Source organism: Prionailurus bengalensis, chromosome C2 (assembly GCF_016509475.1).
Source record: "Prionailurus bengalensis isolate Pbe53 chromosome C2, Fcat_Pben_1.1_paternal_pri, whole genome shotgun sequence".
In the NCBI taxonomy this organism is placed as follows: domain Eukaryota; kingdom Metazoa; phylum Chordata; class Mammalia; order Carnivora; family Felidae; genus Prionailurus; species Prionailurus bengalensis.
This window is the reverse complement of record NC_057350.1, coordinates 154,107,221-154,124,460: the sequence shown is the minus strand read 5'-3', so window position 1 is coordinate 154,124,460 and position 17,240 is coordinate 154,107,221. Positions and strand designations below refer to the sequence as shown.

The 17,240-nt window shown below is 46.0% G+C and overlaps 1 protein-coding gene across 4 annotated transcripts in view; it reads left to right on the top strand.

The window, feature by feature from the left end:
• Positions 1–17,240, top strand: part of ITGA9 (integrin subunit alpha 9) — a 361,953-nt gene that overhangs the window by 199,438 nt on the left and 145,275 nt on the right. For all 4 annotated transcript variants that reach the window (XM_043595760.1, XM_043595758.1, XM_043595761.1 and 1 more), the window contains exon 18: positions 13,519–13,669. In XM_043595760.1, the coding sequence (XP_043451695.1) occupies positions 13,519–13,669 (151 nt within the window). The remainder of the gene's footprint in view (positions 1–13,518; positions 13,670–17,240) is intronic.

Genomic DNA, 17,240 nt, shown 5'->3' with positions numbered 1-17,240 from the left:
GAAGTCGGACGCTTAACCGACTGCGCCACCCAGGCGCCCCTGTTTTTTTTTTTTTTAAAGAGGGTTATGCAGGGGCGCCTGGGTGGCTCAGTCAGTTGATCGTCCGACTTCGGCTCAGGTCATGATCTCGCAGTGTGTGAGTTCAAAGCCCCGCATCGGGCTCTGTGCTGATGGCTCAGAGCCTGGAGCCTGCTTTAAATTCTGTATCTCTCTCTCTCTCTCTGCCTCTCCTCCACTCACACTCTGTGTGTGTCTCTCAAAAGTAAATAAACATTTAAAACATAATTTTTAAAGAAGGAGGACTGTGCAGACACAAGGGATAACAGGAGAGGGGTACCCCTGTGAGAAATGGCTTTCACTGCAAAATGTCCTGAGTGGTAGAAACGGAAAGCAGTTAGAGTCCTCAGTACATGAGGGAACACATGATACTCAGATGGAATAAATCAGCCTTCCTCGCCGGGAGCACTGGGCTCTTTTCTAGAATGTTTCCTGTGATAATGAAATTTGAACAAGACGTGAATGGCATTACTTCTGGCAACAGTTGTGTTTCTTCAAGAAGAAAACTGAAAGACAATTTTTAAAGCGTTTCCTTTTGTCCCCGCCCAGTGTGGAAAAACACAAACAATTTAAGCTTCTAAGCCGGGGAGAAGGTTCTCACTTGTGGACCTCCCCGCCAGCCTCCCCAGGTTCATTGTTAGTCCAGGGACAGTGGAATTGAGGTGAAAGAAATCCACAGCAGTTGCAAATATTTTATTGTCCGTCCTTCAAAAATGTCGTTCTTGTCTCTCCTCACTCCCCCATCATTGTGGCCTCTCCTTCCCATCATTAAACCAGCCTCCCCGCCCTCACCTGCCCACAGGACAGAGGCTCTAGCCTGGGTTCACATCCCCTTAGTGACCTGTGCATAGAGTCCGTGGGGTCTGTGAACTTGAAGAGGAAAACAATCAGATCTTTATTTTCACTAGCTCCAAGCTGAAATGCAGCATTTTATTCGATTATGAACATAGACCCCAAAGCATAGGAATACTAGCAGGACCTGTGACTGTCACACATAGAAATCACTGATGTTTTCCTATCAACTTACAATGTCGAAGATATTTCAAAATATCACTTACCGTCACCCCTGCTTCAAAGTTACGGTGGTTACTAGACCCACCGCCAAATCTTATTACTTAATGTTGTTAAAACAAAACAAAACAAAACACATATTGCTAAACCACACATCTTAAAATATAATTATCATATTTTTGTATGATTGGTTTCTTTGTAATCTGATTTTTCATTTTATGCATTTTTAAAACATTACTTTGATAAGGGGACCATTCATTTCAGTAGACCACCAAGAGCATCTGGTGCCATAAAAACCCCTGTTCAGCAGTTTTTCCTGATTACAGGAAAAGATACATACTAGAGAAGCAAATATTTTTGCCTTGCCCACTGGAGTAGAGAGATTTTTAGTGTAATACCCACAACGGGGACTTCATCAGAAAGCTATTGTCGTAAACATCCATTCCTTGTTCTTGGGTTATTAAAGGCACAGGTAACGTCCCGTCAGACCTTTGATGAGCTCAAGGAAACTAGTGCCTCAGGCCCACAGCAGAGAAACTGAGCTTGGGGTGAACGTGGCAGCTACGTTGTGGACAGAGGGGCACATTCGTGGTTGTTGGACGTGCTGAATCTGCTATGTGTATTCTTGTTTCTAGCTTCAGGGAGATGCAGAGGACCCAGGTGGGCAGAGCTGTTTTCTCCTTGTTCCTATGGCTGCTCACCTCACAGGAAGAACGGTTCCGAATCCAGGGAGGCTTGTAATGTCAACACGTTTTATTGTCTGTGACCATTTATGTCTCCCATTTGCTTCTTGGGCTCGAAGCAAGGAGAAATTACAGCCACGACAGACTTACTTGTCAAGGGACCACAGTGGCCCTGCTGACTTGGGTTCTCTTGAGTTGTCTGGCCTGCCAGCTTCCGTGAAATATGCATTAGCTTCTTACATTCTGAGTATGTGGCGGTCAGGTTGAAGAAATGGCGTATGTGAGGTAGAGGGTGGCACCGTGCCATTGCCCGGTCGGGTCCCACTTCGCTGCCCGCCATCCTGTCTTATGACATCAGACCTCTGAGCAGCCTGCAGATTTGGGGAATTCCTTTGCGCCCTCCCCCCACCCACCCGAGTATTCTTTGTCCTTAATCCAGTTGTTACAGTGAGTGGACCTGATTTGTTCCAGATGTCCTAAGATTTAGTGATTCCAGAAACTACTAAAGTAAAGGCTGATGAGGATTTGAATTCCTCTGTGAGCTGAGAACTAGCAGTTCTTTTCACAGTTAGACAGATGGGGCCGGGGGAGGGCGGACCCTCTGGCTTCTCATGTTTGCCTTCTTGGAGCAAGAACGACCATTAAAGCAAACGCTGATTCTACCGCTACCTGAGTTCTTAAATGAGCCAGATCTGGGGCCACATTGATGCCAGCAAAGTCAGTGAGGATATAGGCATGCTATTTTTTTTGTTTTAAATACTGCGTATTTATGTTCATTATCTGAATGCTGCTAGGGAAACCACTATTTTGGTTCACATCACGTTAGTATATGCTTTTTTCTCACTTCATGAGCATAAAACTGGCCCGGGTGGGTACATTTGAGGGAGACAGAGGTGTTTCTGGCTTCATATAAGTGGTTTTCAAACCAGAAACTCAGTCCCACGAATCATTTTGGTGACCCCCTGTGAACTTTAATTGACGTGCCTTCCCGAGGTGCCTCATGATCTCTCTCTGGAGCTAATAACCATATGGATCTGTTTTGCATGATTAGAAGGGATTTATAAAGCCTGGTGAGATGTGAGGCACGTCTCAAACTATATGGCGTGATAACCCATTTTTGGAGAAGTTTAAAACCTACATCCAACCATCCAGTGCATTCTGGTTAAGGATAGCATTATCGGGTTGAGGCAGCACTTGAGAGTATAAACAATATGACTGTTAAAGCTACTTAAAGTTACGGATTTAAAACAAAAGGAGAAATGAAGGTAGACGGTTGCCGTTTATATATTTTTGAAGTGTGTAAGGAAGCAGACACGTGTCCAGACAGGCCCTGGTAGGGGTCTGGGACAAGCCGTGTGAGCACATCAGCCAAGGGAGTCAGCTGAAGCCTGTGGTGTGTGTCCAGGGGGACCAAAGGCAGGACAGCTGGAGGAGGGGCTGAGTGGTGGCAGGGGTAGGGCACGGACATCTGAGCAGCAGGCTGCTCCCAGATGTGGCGCTGAGTTTTAAAGCAAAATGCGTCATAGGCTGTGAAATGAGAGGGTCTTGAGCAAGCCGGCATGAGGAGCATCAAACGGGTTGGAGCAGGTGGTTCAGGTACGAGGCTGTAAACCACAGGAGGTGGCTGGAGGCCTGGGTTTCTGTGGGGCCAGCTCTGGGGTCACCACAGGATAAGACTAATAATCAGGCAGAGGTAACAACTCCTAGCATTCTAGAGTATATGAAAATGTAATGCAAGGTTAGATTTGATTTATTAGCCATATTTAGAATTGTGCCTCTTGGATACAATATACTTTTTGGATAGTTCTTGGTGATTTTTTGTTTTTTTATTTTTTTGCAAAAAATATTTTTACCCAGAGAAGCAGCTTTTTTTTTTTTTTTTTGGTGCTCTTGGTTAGGTAAAATAAATTCCTGAATATTTGCCTTCATAGCTAGAACCTTATAAATCCGGAAACTGTAGTGATTTTTCACAGCAGTGAAAATTGGTATTTGAATTCTAAATAACTTATCAATGAGATCTACAGGAAAACTAAGTAATAGGCAGTCACTGACTAAAGTAAGCCAGCAAGACAAAATGATTTCCTATCCCTGTAGGAAAGAGGAATTTCAGAGCTGATGCTGGAACATGGCATGAGGATTGAGTCCTTTGTAGTCCCTTGCTGTACTTCCGGATTTCCTTATCCGGAGTGCTGTCACATGAGAATGACCATCTCGGGGAAAGAATGGCTTCTCCAACTTACTACAGGCTGAGAGAGAGGGATCAAGAGTCTGAAAACATGGAGTCTAACACTCAGCGTGAACAGAATCTGATGAGGGCATTTATCCTGGCATCTTACCTGTAAAGGCTGGGCTTAGCAGCTTTCTTCTTTGGAGCCATAGAAATGTTGGGGTGTTGCGAATGCTGTTTGGTCAGATGGCTAATTTTCTATATAGAGGAGTTGCCCGTATCACAGAGGAGAGGCCTCAGGTCTGGCTCTTTGAATGCAAACGCTTGTGTTAACGAATTCAGGGGGGCTTTGGAATCACCCTCAGAAGCAGCAGTAGGCTTGGCTGTGACAGGTCTCAGCCCCTAAAGGTGAACAGAGGCTGAGGCATGAACACCGTAATGACATTCTGGGGCAAAATGCCGTGACCACCAGTATTGGGCCTTGGCAGAATCAGCGTCTGGCTCCCCAGGCTGGGAAGCTGAGGGGGGTCCCTTACAGAGCACACGCCTGCAGAAATGGGCTCAGAAACTTACGTTTGTTGTCGTCTAGACCTTCTCGGATTGATCGCGGGTCATTCTTTCCAAAGTGATTGCACTAGGTTAGCTCCGGAATATATACCCCTCAGATTTAGCAAGGGTGGTGTCCTTTTGTCTTACTTTAATGTGCACTGGTTTAGGGCAGGGGCAGTATTCAGAACAGTTAACAACCTTTAGAGAATCAGCGTGTTTACCCTTAAGAGCAGTTGCCAGTCACGGATGACTACTACGGTGCCCTTGCTCTAACCCACCGGCGGCCAGCCCGGGGAACGGGTGTGTTCATTCACCCATACCACATTGGGCAGGACTGAGGCCTGAGTGGGCTGGAGCCACAGTGGAGACTCAGGCACCTGAGATGGACCCTCGTAACAGTTGCTCCAGAAGGGAAGTGAGCAGGAGGTATTGGAAGGGGTGGGCTGGGGTTTCTCCAGGCCTTGTGTCCCTTCCAGACTTGCAGGGCAGAGAGGATCAACTGAGCCGATCTGCCAGCGACAGATCGCTGGGTCACGCTTCCACCCCTAAAGCTGGAGAAGACCCGCCCAGCAGGCCCTGCGTAACAGCTCTTGCAACCGCGTGTTGGCCTGCTCTGCCCGCCAGATAGCAGGCCGAGGCGCTGGGGACGGACCGTCCCCCCCCAGCAGCAGCCTCTGACCAGTGGCTGACCAGAGTCACATGCAAATACCTCCCTCCCCTCGCAGTTGGGATCTTCTGAGGCGCACATTCTGTAAGTCCCCGGAAGCCCCGGCAAGATGAAGCTGCCGGTGCCCACAGAGGTGACGGACTTGATGTCACGCCCATTTTTGGTTGCCTGTCCCTGCACGTCTCAGTCCATCTTGTCCCTACCGGTGTTTTCGGGGACCACCTCAGGAATAAGTGACTCGTTCTCAGACTTGCGTCAGGGTCTGCTTCTGACAGAGTCAGGCTAAGACATTCCTGATTGCTGAGGTCCACGTGCTGGCTTCCTTTTCTCCCACCAAGTGACGCGTAACCAGGAAGCTTACCTGCACAGTGGACAACGGTGGGCAGCCCACAAAATTAGTCTGTGGGGTAAAAAAAGCACACGTGGTGGAACGCTTTTTCTTTTTTGACATTTCATAATATTTATTAACAGCATTTTATAAGCAAGTGAATTTTAGGAGCTAAATATCATCAATTTTATTTTTTTCAGAATTTTATTTTTACCCGTGTACTTTATTTTCCCCAAACCTCTACTTGACAAGTAACATGAACAAATATGTACCACCGAAGATAAATCATAAACCAACCATACGGTTGAAAGTAAAATACATAGAATGTACTGAAAGTCTGGAACAGTCCTGACCAGTAGAGACAGAATGCAGGCCACCTATGCAATGTAGAATTTGCTGGCAGCCACACTGAAAAATTCAAGTGAAACAAATGCATGGAAAAAAATGTTATTTAACATATTTAAAAAATCATTTAAGCTTGTCATTAATATGAAAATGACCGGTGAGGTTCTTTACATCCTTTTCTTTATTTTATTGTGCTAAGTCTTAGAAATCTGATGTGAGTTTTACACCTGATTCAGAGCTGCTGCATTTCAAGTGCTCAGAAGCCACATGTGACCAGTGGCTACCACGGGGGGACAGCACAGGTTTGGAACACGTACTTCGGAGTTGTCACACCCAGTAGGCAAGGGGGCTGAGGTCATTGCACACCGGCCGCCATCAGTCATTGGTCGAGAGCTGCTATGGGCCTTTAGGGACTCTATTCTTTGGCACTCTGCCAGCCTGCAGAGGAAAGTCGTCCAGCAAAAGATGGGGAGGCTGGCAGATGGAATTGCAGTCTGTGCAGGCCACAGTGGTGAGACCCCAGGGACAAGGGGAGAACCACCCATAGCCAATAGGCTACAATACTTTCACCTCGGTGCCTTATTATTTGTTAATTAATTACTTACGGCACTACCTGACACTGGTGACTCAAGATTACATGATTAGGTTCACTGGCCTAGAAGATCAACCCCGAACTGTGACATTCGAGATTCAGGGGACTCTGGATGCCTCGTCTATATCCTACGTGCTTCTCACTTACCTTACTGTTAAGGATGCCCTTTTCTTGCTCCTTTCCATATTATTTCAGAGTCACGTCCATCCTTTTATCTGTTATTTATTTCCTTCTGTGTCTGAAATCTACTTCCTGTTTCCACCCATGTGCTCCTCATCCTTTAAGACGTGGCTCAATTCCTACCTCTCTCAGGAATGTCTTATGGTAACTACAGTCCTACAGTGATTCCTTTACTTGGAATTTTTTTTTTTTTTTTTGCACCTTATTCTGCACCTGTATCTTTGGCATGACTCATCTTCTCAGCTTTGTGGTATATGTCCTTCACGTCGTAATCAATTTGTCTGGTACTTTTGCACATATCCCTTCTAGGAAGACTTCAGATGAGCAAAAAAACCCACACCAGCGGCTTTATGGTGTTTTCACGTTTGTGATGTTAAGCACTTACAGTTGAAAACCTCTTGATAGTTGTCAACAAAGTGCCAAGGAGGAGGTTGCCCACAGGAGCTGCTAAAGGCATCCACAATCATTTCCAATTTCAAGGACGCTGTCTAGAGGAAACTAAGCACCTCGGAGAGCTTTTGTAAAGAGATGATACCTCCCGAGAGTCTAAATATTCTAGATGCCAACAAGGCAGACACAATTTCATTGCTCATCTTATCATAGCCAAAGAAGCTTCATGTGAATCTTAGTCTGTTTAATCACATTTTACTCTACTTTAGGAGCACTGAGAACACAGGGAGGAACACCAGACCTCCCACGGGAGTTGGGAGGGCTGCCTGGCTTCGCCGCTGTCTGCTGAGTGGCCGCAGGGACGCGGTTCACTCTCTGGCCTCTCTGCAAAATGATGACTCAAGCGAGTCCCCATCCAGCTGTCAAATTCCATTTCTGATTTTATGATGTCTACCCATTTGTAAGAATAGGAAGCATTGTCTGTGATTATAAGTTGCAGTGGCTATAATTTATATCCGTGCTTTTATGACACATTGTTGAGGATATCTGTGATTTGTTGGATGCTGAATCCTTACTCAGGAATGCTGCCCCCAGTTTTGACATTTCTCCTATGGGAGAATATGATCTGCTTCACAATGCCCTTCTTAATATGATTTCCATGAGTGGAAAACTAAGGATTCCGTGTGTGTGTGTGTGCGCGCGCGTGTGTGTGTGTCTGTATAATCAAGCTTAGCAACAGTTTTGTTGGAAGAGCTGTCTTGCCATTGCTGTAGGACTCATGGTTCGTTTGCCTCCTCAGTAATACTTTGCCAAATACCCCCACCCTCCCCTCCCCTCCCCTCACTGACCTGAAGAATCCCTTCTTTGTACTCTCATCGCATAGGGGACCTCCTAGGAAGGTTTTTGGGTCAGCACTTCACACGTGTTGATGTTAACTCATGTCTTATGTGTTTGTCCCCTCTATTAGACTGAGAACTCCTTGGGGTCTGGGACCTGTACCCTGATGCCTATGTTGAGAATATAGTCTTAAAAAAAATTGTGGGTGGATGGATGGATGGATGGACGGACGGATGGATGGATGGATGGTTAGAAGAAAGGGAGGGAGGGAAGTGGATGAAAGAGTGAAGGCAGGAATTAAAAATGGATGGACTTGGCTGTCCTGTACTATTATCCTGGTTGTCATTATTAAGTATAGCTGTGGGTGGCAAGTACATGATCAGTAAGGATAATGATGTAACAGGTTTTTAAAACTTAAGTGCCGTTGACTAGAATGCACTTGATTAACTCCCACATTAACATCCTTTACTCAGGCTAGATTGAAGCTAGCAGTAAAAGAAAATGAAAGTGCTACATTTTATGTAAGACATTTTATGGAAGGTAGATTATAACCACAAATATTTAAATAAGGTCACAGCTTTTATCTTTAAGACTTAAGGAAAATCTAAAATGATCCAGTGGATAATTAATAATTAAACACCCTTAAGCTACTTTGGTTTCTTCCCTTAGCACCTTCTCAAAAAATTACTTGCATAAAATTGTTTGCTTGATGGTAGAGGGAAAAGCATTTACCTCAGTGGCCTTAGTCATTCAGTATATGATGACTGATATGGAAATGTATTGCATTTACCCAATAAGGAATTCGGAATGGGATGCACTCTTATTTTTTTTTGAAGTAGGCTCCATGCCCAACATGGGACTCAAACTCAAGATCCTGAGATTAAGCGTCGTGTGGCACTCACTCTTACCGTATGGTGACGAGTGAGGTCAGAGAAGAGGTTCCACAGTGACTCTTGGGCACCACACAGCTACCGAGATGGCAGCAGTAACATCAAATCAATGCTAAACTTAAATATAAGCCCAAGGTGCTGCAAGATGTATTAGAGCAGTTACATATGTTATTTTTTATAAGAGATGAGCAGTATATTTCCATTGGGCTGTATATGTGCTGTAAGATAAGCTTTATAGAAACTGTACGATTTGTGTCATATGTTGACTATTATTAGTAACACTTTCCACATAAGAATACACCAGTGATTGGTGTACAAAGTGATATGACTCATGTAAAAGACTGCAGAAGCAAATTAGAATTCATGGGAAAATTTCTCAGGGAATAAGATTTCCTGAAAATAAGAAGGGTGGTTCTTTAATAACTAAGCACCCATGGGATGTTTGGCAAAAACCCCTGTGCTCGATTGTCTTACTCCTTCAGTCCTGTCAAAGGGATTGGTCTTCATGGAGTTCTGTTCCTTGTTAGACGCCATCAAAAGCCATTTCTTGCCAAAGCCCTTCCCGACTGAGATGGAGTTTATGTAAGAGCTGTGGCTCAGACAACCTTCATGTCAAAGGAAACTGGGCATTAGTGCTAGCTCAGCCACTGCATGGCTCTGTGACCTTGACCGAAGTGGGTTCCCCTTTGGGGTAGGGGGGCTCATCTTCAACTGTAAAATACAAAGATTGAGCTGTTGAGCTCTTGTGGGAACGTTGGGCATTTCCATTCATTCATCAATTCCATAAGGTTCACTGGACACCTGCTATGTGCCAGGCACAAGTCTTGAGTCTCGAGGACTTCACTGATGACCAAAACCAGACCAGGGTCCTTGCCTTCTGGGGCTTAGATTTTAATTGGGAAGAGAGATTTCTTAATCAAATAGCCACACAAATAAATGTGTCATCCCAACCTTGGTAAGTGCTGTGAAGGACTGACAGAGCGCATGGGCTGGAGGGGTTTATAATAGGGAGATTTATTCTCCCCCAGGAGAGAGATCAGAAGGGGCTTGCAGTGGAGGGGGGGCGGGCTTTGAAGGCCTAGGAGGTGCTGTGTTCAAAGCCCAGCACAGCTCCTCGGCCAGCCTCTATCTCTGCTTCTCGATTTCCTCACTTCTAAAAATGGGACTAACGTCAGGACCCGCTCGCTCGCAGCGTTGTAAGGTTTCAGAAAGTTGACATGTTTCAAAGCACCCAACACCAGGCAAATTACATTTCATTTCTAAGAATAGTTTTGGAAGCAGAGACGTACTATTTTATACATAGGTTTTCAGCTGTGGAGAAAGAGCAAAACCAGCTTTCAGGCTCCCCTTTTTAAAGAAGTCTGAGTTCACATTCCACCCTGGAAGGCGCCTGGCTTCCCTTCATCATGGAGCCATGTTAGAATCACTTGACTGGAAGCCCAGGGACGACCTCGCTCGCCTGATTAAGTGACAGAGGCCCAGGCTCCGGGGGCTGGAGAAGGTGAGACATCCCAGGCCTGATCTCTTGCCATTGACACGTGAGGAAAGGAGGCTGATCACAAACAACAAAATGGGAACGAGGAGGCAGCTCCCTGCCCCCACGGTCCTGTGCTCTTCTATATTGTTTCTCTGTGTTCCATTTGGAAACTGGCTACTTTCTGAGGCGACTGGGCTACCTGTGAGTGCGTGTGCAATTCCTTCTTGAGAGAAAGCAAGCTTATCAGTCCCTCATAACTCCTCAAGGCCTGAGGATTACTTCTGTAATCTCACAAAAGCAAACAGGAGGACAGAAATAACCCATCAATCGTTAAAAATTAAAATGGCCAACAATAATAAATCATTGCCGCAATAGCGTCGGGTCAGGGTCTTAATTTATTGGAGGCCACTCAAGAATTTGAAGCTTTTTTTCTGAGTTAATTTTCCACATCTTGTTTGGATCCTTAAAGCTCGTGCTTCCAAAAGCAAGGCCATCAGATCTCTCGGTGCACATGTTAATTCTTGCTGATGCAGGAAAGTGAGGCCTTGTCCTCATGGCTGGGTAATGAGGATTGCTCTCCACGAAAGTCTGTACTTCAAAGTATTATAGCCTACTGAGATTTTGGATCTTTCTCTTCTCCTTCATGCTATATTCACCATATTAATGCTTACAAACAACAATAAACATGTGCTGGTTATGCAGAAAAGGAATTTATTGGAAGGCTATGGGCCAGTTCGGAGCATAGGCAGGAAGCCTGCAGAACCAATGGGGACAGGAAACAGGGGAGATAAGGCTTAGCTCAGGATGTCACCTCAACATCTCAGGAGCCACCTCAGATGATCTCAGAGGGCCCTGGTGGCTGTCTTTGAGAACCCCTCAAAATTCCTGGCCCTGGCTGGGAGCATCTGCGCATACTGAGGCCACATGACTGCATACAGTCAGGTGCCCACACTTCAGCTATCAAGAGGGGGAGAATGGGAGGGACTGCCCCTTTTCTTCTGATGTGCCCTTCCCATCTATCTTGAGATTCCTCCCAAACAGGAAGGTGTCATTTAATTATTATTATTTTATATTGTATTTTGTATTATTAAGTCATACATTCATATTATTATTTATTATTGTTATTATTATTTTTCTGAGCAGCCCAAAATACCAACTGTCCATTACATGAACCCGCATGAGCTTAATCACGTCATCCCTTAAGTGGTTGGCCAGAGATTGGCTACCGGGGTGAATTTACTTTGTCCACAGTGCGTGTCACATGATAGTCCGCCACCTCATATGTATCTTTGTCCCCATTGTCCTCGTCCCCTTGTCATCCCACTGACAGCCCACTCGCTCCCCCACTTGCCAGGGCTGCCATTTCCCTCCTCCTCTTCGCCCCTCAAACATTCCCTCCTCCTCCTCTCCCTTCCCAGTCTTTGACTCTACTTCTGTTTCCCTGCAAAATGAACGTAATCACAAAGGAGCCTCCACTTTGTTTCTAACACCCATCTACTAACGCATCTGTGCCATGGGCTCATTTCTCACCTGGTCCCATCTGGTCCCAGCCCCTCCATTTGTTCACCAGGCCATCCAGCAACTGTCCCCTCTGTGGTGCGTCCCTTCCCTTTATCGTGCAAATGTGCGACCATAGTTTCAATCTTGAAAAAGATGACGATTCCCTTGCGCCCACTCCCCACCCCCAGCCCTCATCCCATTGCTCTGCTCCCCATTACAGGAAACCAACTCCAAATGGCTGAGTATTCTCACTGTTTCCATCTGTTCGGCTATTCCGACACTTAAACCAATTCCAGGCTTCCATCCCTATCACTCCACTCAAGCAGCTCTTACTGAGATCACCAGTGAGCTTCAGGTGGCTAACTCCAGTGGCCAATCCTACTTCTTCATGTTATTTTGGCCTATTTGCCAACATTTGACAAACAGGCGAAACATGTCTTCTGTGGCCACAGAGAGACCATCTCTCTTGCTTTTCCTCCTACCTCCCTTGTCATGCTTTTTCTTCACCTTGGTGGCTCCTCCCCATCTGCAGTTCCCACGTGTGAGACCTCTTCTCTGTCTACACTCATTCCCCAGTGATCGTATCCAGTCCATCCCAAATGTGTATCCCCGGCCTAGACCCTCCTTCTAGACGTATGCATCCAGCTGTCCAACACCTCTTCTTAAAGATCCAACGGTCATTTTGGGTTTTTTCTGCCGAACCTTCTACACTATGGCCTTTCCCATGTCAATGAATGACAATTCTTCCCTTCCACGTGTTGAACCTAAAATCCTTGCAGCCATCCTCGACGCCTCTCTTTCCCTAATACCCCTCATCCAATCAATCTGGAGCATAGTCTGTTGGCCATAACCATGGAAACACATCCAGGACACGACCTCTTCTCACAACCTCAGCTTCTACCACTGTGGTCTGAGCTGCCGCCTGGTTTATTGCGAGAGCTTCCTAACCGGCTCCCTGCTCACCCCTGACCACATACTCCACGGACCGTTCACATCACAGCCAGTGTGAGCCTTCAAATGTGGAAGTCGGGTCACACCACTCCTCTGCTATGAGCCCTGCAGGAGCTTCCTCTCAGAGTCAAACCAAGGTCCTTGTGAAGGTCCCACAGTGCCCCATATGCTCTGCCTGCCCCCACTCCCTTCATCTCTCTGAGCCTGTTTCCTTCCCCACACCCCTTTGCTCACTCCTCTTAGCCACTCTGGCCTCCTTGGCATGTCTTGAACGTGCCAGGCCCGACTTTCCCTTGCTAGTTCCCAGATGTCTATGTATCTTGCTCCTTTTATGCCTTCAGGTTTCTACTCAGAGGTCACCTCACCAGTGAGCCTTCCCCAACTACCCTATTTGAAATCACAACCCACTCTCCCTTCCAATCTGACGTTCTCCACCCTTCATACTCTGTGAATTTTCTCCACGTTCTGACCATGCTGTACGTTTGCTGCATTGTGTATGTTTTCTGTTTCCCTAAAGCCACACAAAGGCAAGACCTCTGTCCACTGTTCTTTCTTCTAGCACATACAGTAGTAGTGATTGGCATTTAGGTGCTCAAAAATACTTGAATGAATACATGACCGAATTCCATGTCCAGGGTATTAAATGTCTTATGATTTTCTGAGTTTGATGTGAGCCCCAGAAAAGCCTAGCAAGTTAGGCTGTTAGATGAGGAAACCGAGGTCCATGGGAGCTAACTGCTTACCCACGAATGCATGGCCAGTGAATGAGTTTCCTGGGACTTGTACTTCTGACCCCAGTGGAGTTTCTGCCCCCAACCCTCAGCTACCCTCTGATGCCTCATATGATGTTATGAAAGCTTCAGGGCATTCATTGCTGTTTATTGCTCATTGCAGTGTGGATGAGAAAACCCCATACCTAGCTTTGGGAGCTGTGAAGAATATCTCCCTAAACATCTCCATCTCAAACCTTGGGGACGACGCCTACGATGCCAACGTGTCCTTCAATGTTTCCCGCGAGCTCTTCTTTATCAACATGTGGCAGAAGGTAAGGAAGGCACCCCCGAAAGGGAGCCTTTGTTCCGTCTGGTGCGTTCTCTGACTTTCATCACAGCTTGGAACGTGCAGTGGTTCTGCAAAGCCTGTTTCATTATGTGGGGCATTATTTGGAACTCTGGGGATTTTTCCTCCTCCTGGACTTAGAAGGTGCGTTGGTGCGGCCAAAGAAGAAACCGTAGATACCTACAGGGTGCTGGAGCGATATCCATATCTAACACTGCCCCCCATCCATTTTGTCTCGTGGAACCCTCCCCCTCCTGTTTTGTCTCACCACTTCCCCAAACACTGGCATGTTCTAGAGAATTCCAGTTGTACATCGGTAGTTGCAAGGAACGAGATAAGAAATGAGGACAAATTGCTGCCTGTTATCACCACTGGTGCACTTGACTGTTTCCATGAAAGGGTCACGTATGTCAGCCTAAGCTTTGGCATGTTTATTTACGATATATTTGAGTGAATTGAGGAAATTAAATTACTTTCATGAAATGAGTAAAGTTTTCAGCATGAGCTAATGTACTGGAATGAATTGAAGTTTAAGTAGAGTGACTCAGAAAGGAAAAAGCAGTTGGTATTCTCTCCTGTCCTGTAATCCAACTCAGTGAACCACCTATGGGAAGAAAGAAGAACAAGTCACCAGGAGGCAACAGGAATGAGTGGGCTCAGACAGACCTCTCCCTTCCCGGTGGTTGCTCTAACTCTTGACAGCAGTTTTGAAGGCAAATCTTGTCACTTTTCAACGTGTTTACAACATGGAACGGCAGTACCTTGACATCTGTGTTAAACAGAACCAAAATCACTTTCTGAGGAACAGTCGTGCCCTGCCCACAGAGGAGCACTGAGCGTGCCTTCAAGCCCATGGGAAAACGTCTGTTCAGACACAGATCCTGGCAAGCTCACCAGTTTTGACAGGATTATACCAACCTTGCCCAGCTTAGGGGGCACCTGAAGGCTATAGAGAGATCCGTAGTGATGGGGCTCCAAGAACTTTACAAGAGGTTATCACAAATCTCTGCTGCTTCATAGCTTTTAGGAACACCAGGGTTGGGAAGGTCACAAAAGCGATCAAGAAGGACTATGAGAAGGGCACACTTCCCATTCTCTGTGAGCTAGAATTGTCCTGGGGTAAGCCCAGTCAAGAGAGAACCAAGTATCTCTAGGGTTCTAGTATCTCTGGCTCCATACAGAATGTCTTTTATAGGATTTCCTGTGCTGTGCCATTGTCTTGTAGGGGGTGGATTTGGGGAAGGGGCAGACTCAAGGACAGATCTGTAAAACTCCTCTCTGGGTAACTGAAAGGATGTGGTTGGTGACGTGGGTCATTATGTTGCAGGTTCCTCTCACTTAGGACCCACCGGAGAAATTTCTTTCCGGCCTCAGAATTAGGAAGAGCTGTGTCTCCCCAAGTACCTTGGCTTATTTTTGCCTAGAGACACAGTCATCCTTGTGACAAAGCTTTGTTCTGTCTGTTGTCTGCTACAAAGTTGAGAGCTGGCCCCGCTCTTTCGGTATATAGGATTTGGTAGTATTATTTCATAAACTGTATAACTGCCTATATCTCACTTTACTTCCTTCATCATAGGTTTCTTTTTAGCATGGAGGCTACATAATATTCTGTCATAAAGTATTCTATGGGATTACCCTTAAATTCCTGTTATGTAGATATTTCATTCTAGTTTTATTCTCTTTAATGCTGTGATGAGGGGCGCCTAGGTGGCTCAGTCTGTTAAGCCTCTGGCTCTTGATTTCGGCTCAGGTCACGATCTCACAGTTTGTGAGATTGAGCCTCATGTCAGGCTCTGTGCTGAGCATGGACCCTGCTTGGGATTCCCTCTCTCCCTCTCCCTGTCTCCCTCTCTCTCTGCCCCAACCCTGCTCGTGTGCGTGCCTGTGTGCTTTCTCTCTTAAAATAAATATTTTTTAAAAAAATTGAAAAACAGGGGCACCTGGGTGGTGCAGTCGATTAAGCGTCCGACTTCAGCCAGGTCGCGATCTCGCGGTCCGTGAGTTCGAGCCCCGCGTCAGGCTCTGGGCTGATGGCTTGGAGCCTGGAGCCTGTTTCCGATTCTGTGTCTCCCTCTCTCTCTGCCCCTCCCCCGTTCATGCTCTGTCTCTCTCTGTCCCAAAAATAAATTTAAAAAAAAAACGTTGAAAAAAAAATTGAAAAAAAAAAATTGAAAAACAATACTGTGATGACTGTCTCTCACAGAGATTGCCCTGAACAAGTGATTTTATCTTTAGTCTTGTAACTATCTGGGGGATGGGCCACAGCAGTGATTAACCACCCACTATATACCAGGGGTTTCACACACATCTTCCCATTCCCTCCTTACTGCGTAGGATCTGCCATATTGGAGGAATGCTGCAGGAGAGAAGTGAGGGAAGCAGGATGAGGCAGGGAAAGGGCTGAGTAAGGGGATGCTGTTGTAAAATGTAGCCTTAGTCTGAATGATAGGGTGGAAAGACGTGGAGGAATGCCCAAGAGCATAAATCACTCAGCAGAATCGTCCCCTCTTGAAGTGGCAGGAGAGCACCATTCCCACCCTTGTATCATACTGACTACCTTGAGGAGTAGTAAGTAACCCCCCGGGCATTCTTGATGAGGGGCTCTAGTCAGGTGAGGACAGTGTACCTGGGAAGGCCACAGGTATGTCATTAGCTCCTATAGCCGATCATTTTTATCTCTTCTCCATCGAATCCCAACGAGCTTTGGCACAGGGAGCCCTGGTTTCAAATTGGCAGAGAGTTGACAAGGTTTCGGGGGCCCTTCTGGATGTGGGACGCATTAGCGTGAAAAGGTGGCAGGGTACAGAGACAGCACGTAGCTGCCGTGGGGGCAGGACTGTCTAGAAAAACAGGGAAGGTGACCCTCAATGTGATAGGAGAAGGTAAAGAAACAAAAATTCCTCTCCCATGACCACAACTGCACGTGGAAATGTAGATGGCATCACTCAGCCCAGAGCAAGATTCTAATAGCACCCAGATGGGTGGTACAAAGGATCCGAGAGAGCCCACCCACCCCACGTAGGCCTAACAGAACCAACATGGACCCTACAAAAAGGTTCTACCACATAAACTAAGACGAGTGTAACTCAGGACACAGAAGAAAAGCATACCCTTTAGAAAGATTATTAATAGAAAACAAAAGTAAATTTTACAGAGCACCCACTTTTGTTCTTGATGAAATTCAAGAAAAGTATGAGCATCACAAAAGATCAGAGAATAGAATGATAAACTGGGATGAAAAAGGAATGAACTGAGAGGCCAAAAAAATAAAGGTTGTAGATAGGATAAGGAAATATAATGAAACCAAGAAAGCAATGGCAGAATTAAAACGTGCTGTAATTAGGAAAGAGCAGAATTAGTAGTATGGAAATCTGATTCATTGCTGTACAGGACATATTTGAGATGGTCTCTGAGGATTCGGAGAAAAAAAAAAGTCAGTGAAGAAGGATGACGGTGAAAACTATACATGTAGAAGGTGGAGACTGGAGAATCAGCATAGATAAGTGGGTCCAGAATACTTGGAACAGAAGACATGAGTAGATACCAAAGAAGGATCT